Source organism: Dunckerocampus dactyliophorus, chromosome 7, assembly GCF_027744805.1.
Source record: "Dunckerocampus dactyliophorus isolate RoL2022-P2 chromosome 7, RoL_Ddac_1.1, whole genome shotgun sequence".
NCBI classification, from domain to species: Eukaryota; Metazoa; Chordata; class Actinopteri; order Syngnathiformes; family Syngnathidae; genus Dunckerocampus; species Dunckerocampus dactyliophorus.
Window position 1 is genome coordinate 12045758 of NC_072825.1, and position 14008 is coordinate 12059765.

Consider the following 14008-nt stretch of genomic DNA (forward strand, 5'->3'; position numbering starts at 1 on the left):
GAGTCTTGTGCATCACTTTGCTCATACTTTATTGTCTAACTAAATTAGAATGAATTAGACACACTATATTATTCACAGTGTGCCTACCCCCTTAGACCATGTACAGTTGCAATGAAAATTGTGCTTGCAAAAGGATGGTAAAAGGCCTACAGCATGTGTAGGGAACCTATGGCTCGCGAACCAGATGTGGCTCTTTTGATGACTGCATCTGGCTCTCAGACGTTTCTTAACACGATAACATTTATTTTATTTTAGTTTTTTCTGCTTTTAAAGTGAAACATTACAGAAATCACACCGTTAAAAAGAACTTTCAAAATATAAAACATACATTTTAATCCAGCCAAAAGGAATATTAGATTGAAAGGTAAAGAAGCAAACTGCCCTCCTTTAATCAAACAGTCAGCTAGCTAATTCTGCAGAGCAAACCCTTTTGACGAAGCAGATGGCGAAAAGAAAGAAAGACGAGGAATACGGTGCAAAACTATGCAGCACCAGAAATCGCATTAATGGTACGAAGTATTTTATTTATTATCGGATGGCTTTAGTATAACAATGTTATGAAAAAGAATGTAATTCAGAGACTTATTATACTGTAAAATTGATTGTCTTGCTTTAAAATGCACACATTTAGTTGTTATATTCAGTGTTAAAAAAAAGATTATGTGGCTCTCACAGAAGTACATTTTAAAATATGTGGTATTCATGGTTCTCTACAGCATCTGGTGGTACACATAAAACGACCGAAGCTACCTCAAGAAGTAAAGTCTGCCCTATCTCCTTCTGCGTTCATCTTATAGGCTTTCAGCCAACATGCTCTGGAGAAGGACAATACGGTAACCAGAGTCCACCACCCACAACACCTTTTCATTAATGGAAATCACTTGGGCCATTGGCCGTATTTAAGTAGTGCCTTTCCATACCAGTTCAGGGTTTCCCCTGGGATTTTTTGAGGCTGTGGTGGTGGGCTGCATGGGAGGGCAGACAGCCACTGCTGTGTCTGCATTTTTTTTTTTTTATTCTGGCAAATAACCATTTTTATGACTTATTTATTGATTTACTTATTTATTTAACTTTTTTCAACAACCAGCAGAACATGAACGGAGAACACTGCAAACCTGTGAATTTTATGGCAAAGTTGCTGAGAGCACTGAAATTGAGAGTCTAAAATGTCGAGCCTCCTTTTGTTACCTGACCTGTTTAGTCAAATAGTACTATGCGACTAGTACAAAAGTACTAAATTTTTTAAGATTTGACCCAAATTTTATTCGATGCCTGTTGTAGAGTAGTACGAATACATGGGAAACAAATTTTTCAATAGTATATTTTTGGGGAAAAAATAGCACAATTAACAAAAACAATTTCAATACTTTTGTTATAGAAAGTTGTCCTGTATGTACAGTATAATTTCAGAGTCCAGGGTTGTGCAGCAGCCACCTCACAAATATCAAATCTGCCCACTTACATTGCATTTTTTTTGTGCTTATACTGTCATGATGCTTATCTGAATTGAGCTTAAGCCTTGTTTCCAAAAAGCAGTAAGGGTTGTCTCAGTTTGGTCCGATAAGCATTTTAATGTGTGCCCTCCTATGTAATGGTGTAGTAGTTTAAAAAATGTATGTTCCAAATAGAGATGATTGATATTGGCTTTTTACTGATATCTGTCATTTTCCAACACTGATATCAATTCTGATATCAACTGATACCTATGTAGGCAGCAGCTATTTAAACTACAATGCAAAATCCTGCGTGTGATTCCGAGTGATTCTTCCTGAGGTGTGACATTAGACGAGAAGCATTGAAGGAAGACGCCTTACTACCCCCTCACAAATTCAGCAAGTGCAATGTCATGTTCCGCATGACAGGTTGGACTTGAGTTTTCCTTAGTTTTCATGTGCACTTATTTTGGTTTTCTGTTTCTGTTTGGCACAATGCACAGCTTGCGGTCGCTAGAACACGCGTGCAGTGGCACCAGTTTCTCATTAGTAATCAGTGCTACTATTAAGTGGAGCTGCATTACTGTATACGTAAAGAGCCGAACGTAGCACTTTACAGTCATTGCAAATAGCATATTTACCATCTGAAGTCAAACTTCGGAAATAATTTCAGACCATGGACAACAGGATAAAGAAAGGACAGGATAAATAGAAAGGGAAAAGGAAAGGAGAAGGAGGAAAAAATGGAGAAAGGGAAAAAGGGAAAAAAACTTTTTTTTTTTTTTAATCATTTGTGTACCTGTATACTGTATATGTAAAAATGTGCGTACTTGTGTAGGTGCAGATGTAGGTGTATGTATATGTATGCAAGAGTTTGTATGTACACACATGTATTAGCAATTGATGTGCTACGAAGAGGGGGTAGGATTAAATAAACTCTGCTTCTTCCTACTCCTTTTCAGACATATGCGCGTTCGAAATAAATTAAACCAACCAACCAACCAACACACTGAGCTAGCAAGGTTGTTTCCCTGTAGAGCAATTGGATGAGGTCTCACCCATGCGCTAATATACATATTGGAAGAAAAATAGATACCAATATGATCTGATATCTCATATTTATGCCAATATCGGCCGATAATGTCAGACATCGCTAGTTCCGAACCATCCCACTAATGTTACCCATTGCTGGGGTGCTGGTCGCAGCCGTATGCTTGTGCAAAACACACCTTTTTCATTTGATTAGCCTTTAGTCATTATAACGGTATTAATTGAATGGTGAGACAACACAAAGCTACATTTAAAACCTATTGTGGATTATGACGAAAGGAGGATTTTTGTTTAGCAGCACTGTCAGCACAATGCACTCTTCCATGTCAAGTTCATTTTCTCTCACTCACTGGCAAAATACATTTGCTACTGATAATGATGTCACCATGACCCAGGTGGTTTTGCAAGAATAATTTGAATAATCAGGGAAGAGCTAAAACTAGTTCCAGTGTTCATTTGCGCAAAATATAAATTGCCACAATAAAAAGGCTACAACAGCTTTCTGCATCTGTCTGCATCCCTCATGTTTCTTGTCAAAGCTTTCGTCACGTTAAGATAACGCGGTAGCTTTGGCCGTTATCTGCTGTCAGACAGATGAAATGGACTGCACAAGAAAAATGCACCAATGAGATTTGCTTTAGAGACACAGAGCAGATTAGGAAATCAAAACTAATCCCTCTTGAAAATGAAGGGCAGATTAAATTCATCAAAGTTGCCCTAGGATTACATCTCCTGTGTGAGTGAAGGTTATTTTTACCTCTCCCTCAGAAAGGGTGGATGGGTGAGTCAAACCCCTCTCCACTTTCTAGCCCTCTTTTACACTTTCTTGTTTTCCTCTTCTTCTTTCATCCAGTTTTCAAATGCTGCTATTTTACCGTCATGGTAAGTGTAATGTGTAGGGTTTGGATTATTAGATGAAACGACACTAGTAAGTGAGAAATGTTCATGTGTTAATGATATTATCTTCAGTTGGTCATCCACTCCTCCGCTAGGTTTAGTCAATTCACGTGTTCGCCCTCCTTCACCCTCTTTCTGCTGGGTTGATTTGATACATTTCCAGGTTTGGAAAGTATGGAAAATGGAAACTCAAGTATGGAAAAATATGAATGTTTCCAAGACGTAAGATAAAATTATAAATAATTAAAAAAGAAAGAAATAGATTGATCTGTTTTTCTGAGGTACTTGCTAGGGCAGCTATGTTTTGATGCGATGCATCCTGGAAAACATTTGGGAAGATTGACAAGTTGAATGGCCAGCCCTCAGCTCTTATCGTCCACCAACCCTTATACAGTATGTATGAGCTACATTACCTAGCTCTAATCTCCTGGTAATTACATGGTGACATACCTGGTATACATATTTAGAATTATGAAAACAAACCATGAATTATATCATTTATTTACGTTATACTTGGGCTGCAACTAACGATTAATTTCTGAGTTGATTAATCTGAAGCTTGTTGTTTTGATTAATGAAGTAATTGTTTCGGACCTAGACGGACCAAATCAAGATGAACCAAACACAGTTAGCGGTTTGATCCACAACGTATCAGAAAAGAGGCAAAAATGTCCATCACTGTTTTCCAAAGTCATGGCTGATGTGTGAATATCTTGTTTTGCCTAAAACACAAAGATAATAGGTCTGCTTTCATGGATGACTAAGGAAATTTAGAAAATATTTACATTTGAGAGGCTGAAATCAGGGTATGTTTACATAAAAAAAAAAGATTAATTGAATACCAAAACTGTTTTCATTAATTGAATAATCGATTAACTGTTGATTCATTGATTAATTGTTGCAGCTCTACTGATATACATCTATTTACTGAGTTCGGAAAAAGGCTGGAAAAAGTATAGAATTTGGAAATGTCAAATCCGTAGGACTCCCTCAACACACATACAATACACGTAGGGGTGACTTGGAAACATGAATGCATTATCCGACTCAGCAGACGTGAGTGATTGTAATGAAATACCTGACCAAGCGTGAGATACTTGAATGCGTCACCTGCCTCTTCCAATGTCGTCACATTACTAAGACGTCTGGACATTAAATCAGTCACACCAGCATTCTCTGTGTCTCACACACACACACACACACACACACACACACTAAATCTCATTAAAAGCTATGATTGTCCTATTGAGACATTACCAGTGACAGTGCAACAGGACTCACTGTCACTGCTGCAACCTCTTAATGAAGATGTGAAAAGTCGTACAGGTTTATGGCGTTCTATCATTACCTACACCCATAAATTAATTAAAAAATACAAATTTTGGTTTGTAAACATGAGACTCGCTTGAGAAATAGTTACAGTGTGGTGTGGAAGAATACAACTTTGTGATATGGGTGAAAAAAATTATTTTTAGTACAGACTTCGGTCTTTAAGCTTTTTTTTTTTTTTACATTTTTGCTGTTATTTTTTAAAATTTTCCAAATATTTCCAAAGATTTCAACTTTCTTCTGAAATAATCTTTACTAGCGTAACTAACTTTGTTCCTACAATATTTTGACTTTATTTTTTAATTTTCCAAAAAATACAACCTTATTTTGTTTTGTTTGTTTCTCATTATGGCTTAAAAACACCCAATTTTTTTCTTTAATATTTCAACTCTACGCTACTAAAATTTATTAAAATTAATTAATTAAAATGCTAGTTTTCCTCATTTTTAAGTAAGAAAGTAATTTTTCCTCGTACTACTACGAGTTTATTCTCGTAAAATTGCGATTTTCCTTTCTTGTTAGAATACAACTTTTTTCACTTTGGATTTTTGACTTTATTCTCGTACAATTACAGCTGTTTTTTTTGCCATTTCTGCTGTTGTTATTTTATTGTTCTTGTACATTTTCTTTTCGTAATTATGACTTTATTCCCACAATATTTTGACTTTATTCTCGTGACATTATAACTTGTTCCTCAACCTAATTACATTAAATTTTTCCTCTTCATATTTTGACTTTATTCTTGTAAAATTACTGCTGATTTTTCCATTTTTGCTGTTTTATTTTATTTTCTATTTCCTAGGTTTTTTTTTCATTAAATTATATTTTTAGAATGTGCCTTTGGCCATAAAGAATAAAAGGGAAAAAAAAAACTGATTTAGGTGTAAGATCCGACTTACACCAGTACTCGACTTAAATCAATCACGGTCTAGGAACGAAACTCGTATGTTACCCAAGGACATTTTAATCCATCTGATATTGATAAAAAAAACTGTGTAAAACAAAAAAAAAAACATAACAAAACAACACTTCTTCGGCCTTGACTCTACTAGGCCCTGGAAAAATGAGGTTGCCTGGCAACAAGGCAGATAGTCTACAATGTCTTGAAAAATACTCACAACCACACATTTAGTGTTTGGTGTGTCCTTGCCAATGTAGATAATGAACTTCTACCTTTGCAAACTACAGCTACAATAATACTAAAGCAACACACAATTGGGAGAAACAGGATTTTTATAGATACCTGCAGCTAAGATCCTAAGATATTTTGAAAAACATATTAAAACTGCAGAGGGAGTTAATGCGGGTCTCGTGAAGATTTTTGTTCATATTGTCCATGGACAAACAAATAAAAAAATGATTTTTAGAATGTATTCTTCCCTACCTCTCTACAATATATGTCAAAAATAAAATTCAGCAGGTCCCTGTCAAATTTTTGGAGCTGTCCAATTATTATTAAGTGTTGGACAGATGTTATTTCTGCAATTAAACAAATCATCAGAATAGAGATAAGAACCTACTTTCGAGGTCATGTATTTGGGAAACATACCAGAAGAAGTTAGAAGAGGTGATAGATATTTATTGCAGATATTGGCTGGTAGTAAGAAAGCAATAACTAAAAAATGGTTGTCAAAAGAACCCCCAACAATCGGTGAATGGGGAAAAAATAATTCAGTACATCTACATTATGGAACAAATGACATTTTTGCTGAGATATACGACAGATAAGGGGAAGAAATACTGGAAAAAGTGGTTAGCCTACCAGGAGCTTAAATGGCAAAGTTGTCCCTACGTACCTAGAGGATTATATACAGTATAAACAGGTATGGATACATGCTATGGACACAGAACGGACTACTATGACTCAGAAACCAAGACTCATTGGACCCATTTAACGCCCCTCCCCCCATTATGTGTTATGTACCAATGTAAACCTGGCCCGAGATCTGGCTATTGGCTGACTGTCTGCCTCTGCAAATGTTTATATGACGATTGTTGATTTGTATTAGACCTCATTATTGTACAGATGTACCTAATGTTGTGTCTTGTGAGTAGTCTAATAGGCGAGAGATTTTAGGAGCAAAAGAAGTCTAGCTTTACCCCACTTATTAAGGTGTATTTGTGATTATTTTGTGAAGTTGGTGTTGTGTGTAAGTAAGTTCCATTGTATTTTTTGCACTTTTCACCGACATAAAGTGGTTTAGAGACGGGTACAGATTGCAAAAACCGTAAGAACCCAGCATCAAATGCAGAAAACAGTGTAGCAAGGACAGCCGGACAAGTAAAGAAAAACTGCAATGACACAGTAAATACAAATTTGACCTTCAGCAGACTGTGTGAGTAAAAAATATCTCTCCTGTGTTATTGCTAGGCTGTGGCGTAACATTGACTTTGCAATTCATTTGGTGCTCTTATATGGCGAGGTCAAGTCAGTGTTATTTTTCTGATTGGTGACGATGACAAAGTCTTTTTGTTGACAAAGCTTTTTTCATGAAGGAAAGGAGACGGTTGCGAGCTAAACATGGCTTTTAATGACTACGACGTGACGAGTCGTGTGAGAGTTTTCGTTGACGAGACTGGACGAAATTGTTGGTGGTATATCAGATGCTTACCTTTTTAAAATGTTGCCCATCATCCACGATCCTTATGTGAGACATGAACACGTATGTCTTTCTCTTTTATGTGCGTTCTGAAGATATAAAAACAGACAGCTCATTACTGCACATAATGGGATCCACCTATGCCACCTACAAAGGCCGCTATTAAAACACCTCCAACAACCTCCAACGTTTTCTGGTTTTATATACATGCCGTGATCATGTGGTAACAGGTACATTCATGATAACATGTAATACTTACAGTATTTTGCCGTATTTTGCCCATTCTAAGCATTACCGGAACTTCCAAGTACTCGGCACATTGATTTCACTTAGCAATATGGAAACCAGCAACTACACCTAGCGTTAACTTTTCCAAATTCAGAAATAAAAACACAGAAGCAGTGGTGTCAGCTCAAATATGTAGCCTTACCTTTTGTGTAGTGGTCTGTGGCGTTGTGAGTGTGACGTTGACGCACTGAGGCCAAGTGGTGAAGCTAGTCGCTAGCTGGCTTGTAGTAGCTAACCGGTGTGTTCTGGCTAAGTGTCAATGCGGCAGTAATGTAGTTTGATCAGCTTAACAATGTTAATAATAATAATATGTGCTAATAATAATACGTATTTCACTTAAAATCCCTGCTATTTCATTTGTGTGTGTAATCTTTCGGTCAAAAACTAAAATGTTGCAATGCATCCTAGCTTGGCATGCAGCGCACTTCCTGCTCAACACGCCGGTGGCCGGTGACGTGGCCAATGAGAGCACTTTTGGGGGGAAACGATGCACTGATTTGTGGATATACTTTGAATACAATCCATCTGAAAGAAAAAGTGAATGCATTGTATTATGTGTGTGTATGTACTATGTATGTATATGTATATATAATACATAATGTACACACACGTGTGTGTGTTTTTTAAGGTATGCTATGCCTACATTTGATTTTGTATTCACCGGTAGACCGTTACAGGTTTGCTTTGTATACAGAGAGAGTAATTCATACAATTCCCAATACTTAGACATAAATGATTTTATTTATTTATTTTTACTAAAACGTTTTTAGGTTTTCGACTAAAACTATCACATACTGTAACTATGACTCTAAAATGAGACTAAAACAAGAAGCATGTTCATCCAAAAGACTAAGACTAATAATAAAATAGCTGCCAAAAACAGCGCTGGGTCAAGCGAGGCGTTTTCATATAATCAACAGATTAGTTGTCAAACAAAGAGAAAAAAAATTCTAATACTGTAAGTACTGGCGAGTACCCAAAGTTGCAGTACTGATAAAAAAAATAGCACATTTCATGTAAGCTTAGTTATTTCACTGTACGACTTAAAAGAGTGTATACTGGATGCTTAACGGAGTCTTGTGTCTCTGATCACATAAGAAGCCATGTTTATTTTGCCAGAAGGTCAGGCTGAGTGCAGCAGTGTACTCCCCCTGCAACATCATTGGGACTGCAGTGAACAAGACTCGGTGTGTTTCCGCATTGGATCTATATTCCAAGTCAGCAGAGCCATCCATCATCAGCTGTCCCTTAGCACCTACACCAAGGTCAGGAACATTCATGCTGGCGACAAACAGCTCTGCAAACACTGGCCGTGCCCACAGTAATAACACAAAAGCTTGGACGAACACGCAGAGTACAAGCAGTTTTCCCTTTTCACGCTCTGCCCGTGTCTCCAACCACTTTACTGTGTTTAACACTCATGCATGCAGACTGCAGCCCTTCCGCCATTCTTCCTCCGGTTTTGCCACAGGACTCCATGCTCAATGGACCAGTGGATTTTTAATTAGCTCAGTCTTAAATCAACGCGGCGGTGCTCACAGCAAGCTTCAAGTCCATCCTAGTCTTGCATGGCCATGTGCCGCAGGAAAAGGGGGCATTGCCGAGTTCAAGTTCGCGTGTGCCGTGAATCAGCAGGAATTGGATTGGGGTTTTGGGACGAATGTGTGCGTTTACTGGCCAGCCTCCGGGCCTTTGGGGCATGTAATGTGGTTCGACACACACTGAACTCTCAACACTGTTTAAAATGTGTGTTTGCCTGAGCTGTTTTTTCTCTGACGAATACACCGCATGGTGGCACTGTTATTAAATCCCCAAATTTGGCCCCATAAATCGGTTTAACGTGACCACAAAATTAGGCACACACCGTGTGGAGACTGACAAGCACATAATTGTAAAATGCGCCAGATGTGGTGGGTCACTGCATCCTTTTGCCCTAATGCAACTGGACTGTGACGGAAATATGTGGAAATAAATTCCTGGATTGATCTGGCTCTAAAAGGTAATGTGTTCGTCCTTGGTCTGGGCGCTACGCAAACAAACTAACCAACACATCAAATATCATCAAATCAAAATATAACCTGGTATTTTGGGGCTTGGTAGACATTTCTCAGACAGAAACACTGTTGAAAAGTATTACTTTCACTTTTATTTTTGTGGCGTCCTTATATTGCTAAACAAAGTAGTGGTATCCAAAATATTAGATTGAGCCCTCCGTATGATGCATTGCAGTTCTGCACCATTGCAGACTATGGCCACAGGCCACGGACAATAAAACATGTTAAATTTACGGACGGCACTGTGAAGTTTCAGCCTTATTGTTGTATTAAAGTCAGAATTCTCAGTCAAAAGGGATTACGTTCAATTGTACCATTGGGATTAACGGAGAAAAGACAAAATATGAATGGGTGTAAATACAGTATAAATATGAGGCAATCTGCATCATACTCATACTCATGTCTGCAACATCACCCACTTGCCTGATCAATGGCTTAAACCCTATCACAGTTATTGATTGGAGCAATCAATAACTTTGATGCAGAACACCAAACTGTACTTGCAATCAGCAGGGCCAGACTGCATGGCCGTTGAGTTTGCACGGCTGGTGGTGGTGCACACTTGTTGGTGCATGACACAAGGAGAGAAAGAGTTGCTGCATAACACAAGTACAGATATATATTGAGATACTGTATATAATGTATGCTGATGCAGCTCATTTTGCTGTCCAGCTGTGCAGCACCAACCCACAGATGTTAGAAGACCGGTTCCAGTCGAATGACTGACCTCCGTGTTTGGCTGTGTGTCTTCAGGCCATGTTCAGCTTGTGTATGGTGGAGAGTGCGGCAGATGAAGTAACCCTACAAGGAGTCACCAGTGTTGGACTGAAGCACGCCTTGGACTTTGCCTACACTGGACAGGTGAGCAAGACCACAGGTCATTAAATAGAGATATTTTAAATACATATAGAGGGAGAGAGATTCTTGTTACTTGAGTTATTTTTCCTCCCTTTTAATTATTATTGATGCATTATGTATTATTTGCATATGTAAAGCATATATTGGAAGCCAAAGGTGCTCTTTAAATGTGTGTCTCTTTTCATTTACTCTTCAGCTCCCCTTCCTCTTGTCAAATGTTGCACTTTTTAATCTTTAATAATCCTATCCTATCCTAAGTATATAGTGGTACCTCGGTTTTTCTTATTAATTCATTACAAAGGTCAGACGAAAACCAAAACATACAAAAACCAAGGCATTTTTTCTCATAGGGAATACACTAGAACCTCGGTTAGCGTCCACCCCAGTTAACGTGTTTTAACATTGAAGATTTACGCCAAAATTTTGCCTCCGTTTGCGTACATTTTTTAGTTAGTGTACAATATGGCGTGCGTCTTGTCATGTTTTTATTACATTGCGTGAGTCCAACTGTGTATTTCTATCACAAGCATCCTTAACTTGCTAACAAAATGGCAACCGTAAATCAGCTGTGTCGCCCGTCTATGATGTCATCAGCAGTTAACACAAAACGCGTTTTTATAGTTTTACAGGCCTAAAACAATTCTAAATGCATAAAAATGTCAAATGAAAGGGATAAATGATTATTTAAGGTTGCTTTTACCTTCATTGAAAAAAATGATGTGGCAGCGAGACAGCACACAGACACCATCTTATTTATTGAATTCTATTGTTTCTCACCTTCTTTATCATAATGCTGGTACTTGCAACTTTCTTTGGCTTCATTTTGGCATATTGAGGTGAGAAACACTAAGAAGTAGCTCACAGCAAAACAGGAAGATGGTGTCTGTGTGCTGTCTCGCTGGCACTTTGTGTCTTTCGGAATAGTCACGTCTTCATTAAAGGTAAAAGTAACCTTAAATGTTAGTTTATCCCATTCATTCATCATTTAAATGCATTTTGAATTGTTTTCTGCATGTAAAACTATAATTGTAAAACTATAATAATGTGGTTTGTGTTCACATTTTTGGCTTTCTGTCTGGAACGAATTAATTGGATTGACATTATTATGGCATTATAAAAATGTAATCATTAAGCGACTGTTTGAATTAGAGTCAGACCTTTTGCAACGAATAAATGACACTAACCCAGGAGTCGGCAACACACGGCTCCTGAGCCGCATGTGTCTCTTCTGCCTTTTAGTTGTAGCTCCTTTTACAATGCTCAAATATATATATATATATATATATATATATATATATATATATATATATATATATATATATATATATATATATATATTTTTTTTTTTTTTACACCCGAGTGGGGAAAATGGGCAATTGAAGAGATTTACAAATATCAGAATTTCTGTAAGGCCGTGAATGCATCATGGCTGAGTACTGACTGGTGATTGGATGAGTGCGAGTAAGGGAGGGGAAACCGGTGTTTGCCTGCTTGTGTTCGCTGTGACATGGCTAAGACATCTTTGCCCCCCGCGGTACGCTAACCATTAATATGTCACCCCCAAAAAGTTTTTAAATCTGCACGGACAGATTCCGTTGTCTTCCCTGCCAACGATGCTGACCTGCCTGTATGGTTGATATGTTTACAAAACGTGAAAAGACATTTTCCAAACAAGCACCCATTTTCTGAAAAGTAGTAATTTATTTCAGAGTAGACCTACTCGACAGTGGTCATCCCTGCAGTACAGCCGTGAACACGCTGGACTCGTACCGGCGACCACATAAGTCCACTGATTGATAGTTAAATCCAGCAGCATGAACCGGCGAGCGAAAAGGACCACGCTGTCAATTCACTGTGCTGCACATTCCTTGAGGCGTCAGGTCAGTGTAGTGAGCTTTGACCTATATACTATCACAACCCCGCTAGTTGGCTTCCATTACATGCACACTGCACTTGTGTTTGTTGATTCCGTTGTAACACATCAAATTGAGAAACATTACAATCTATGTGTTTTGCAGCTCCAGACAATTTTTCTTTTTTATAGAGAATAATCAGTGAACAGTTTTACAACAACAATGTGAAATTGTTATAAATGATGAATGGATGAAACTTGTTGGCAGTCACAACTTTCTTTGGCCCCATGGCCTGTTATTTAGCTGTTGCGCTCAATAAAAAATACACGGACAGTGAGTCAGCAACACATAAGGCGCTTTGCTTGGGCACTCAGTTTTGCGGAATAATGCAATACAGGGCAAAAAGACTAGTTTGTTTTGTGCAATATTGTATGAAAACTGAGACGTTGTACGAAAACATTTGAGTGAACATTTTTAAGGAAAACCCAATGACACAAAAAACGATGTTTGACTGTATTCGGATATAACTTAATTATTTTTTTATTGTTGCAGATAAATGTATGCATTAAATACATGCATATGTGTGAACTATACATCTATTCATGATCAGAAGAAATATAACTATTTATACAAATACAGTTCACTAGAATACTGGAGTTCACTACAGTACTGTAAATTAAAACATTGATGGAAAAAATGTAAAATAAAATCTAGTTTTTAATATTGTACCTACTGTCACTCTTCACCGGTGCCAACCACGTCACCTAAATAAATCATAACAAGGCTTTTGCAGATTACCACTTTAATCTCAGCAGCATAATCTCATTCAGCAGCGCGGCTGTGGCGGCTCAATCACACTGTACCACAAAAGGACATTTTTTTTGTCAACACCCAGCGGAACATTATTGTAAGACACACTCTGTTTGTTTTTATGCTGCGTTTGTACTCTCGCACGTCACAACAAGTGTGTGTTCTTTTTTTACGACCTTTGTTGACCTTTGTACCGTCAGCTTTGTTCAGTCCAATAAAGAGCCGAGCAACTCATGCAGTACACTGACAGGCCCGGAACCCGTGTTGTAATCACTCCTAATTTTATTTTCATGGTGGAAATGAGCAAATAGTAGCTGGTTAGGGAGTGTATGTAGGTCAACAGCAGGCTTGCAAGCCTCTCTGCATGGGTTGGCTCAGCTCCTGTCTGCCGAGAGGAGATGATAGCAGATGAGATGAGGGCAATATGCTTATCCTCACACCGTAAATAATGACCTACTAAAATCCTTCAGCCACATGTCATACGGGCCTGCAGGTTGACGAGACATGCTGTCACGGGATGTTTTTGAAAAACGTTGACGCCCCTGTTCTGATTTAAGCTTTTTAAACAGTGGGACTTCTAAAGTCGAACACAACAAGAAAGAATGGAAATAGGACTGTTTCCCGGGGGTTAGACTTTCACCTGAAAAGCTTTAGTCGCTCTACAGGCAAAGTTACAGGAACATTAGAGCATTTTAATTACCATACAGGTTAATTAAGTTAGCGACTACCGCATGTGAGGGACTTACAGCCACCATGCATAACGACAAAGGCTGTCAAATGAGTGCATTAATTCTTATATTAAATTATATTATATCATCTTATTAAAATGTTTAGTT

General features: G+C 37.9%; 1 protein-coding gene across 3 annotated transcripts in view; it reads left to right on the top strand.

Moving 5' to 3' along the window:
- klhl32 (kelch-like family member 32) overlaps positions 1 to 14008 on the top strand; it is a 47832-nt gene that overhangs the window by 5873 nt on the left and 27951 nt on the right. For 2 of the 3 annotated variants that reach the window (XM_054782110.1, XM_054782111.1), the window contains exon 4: positions 10405 to 10512. In XM_054782110.1, coding sequence (XP_054638085.1) covers positions 10405 to 10512 — 108 coding nt within the window. Of the gene's footprint in view, positions 1 to 10323; positions 10513 to 14008 lie in introns of all 3 variants that reach the window. The other variant, XM_054782112.1, reaches the window with a different exon arrangement.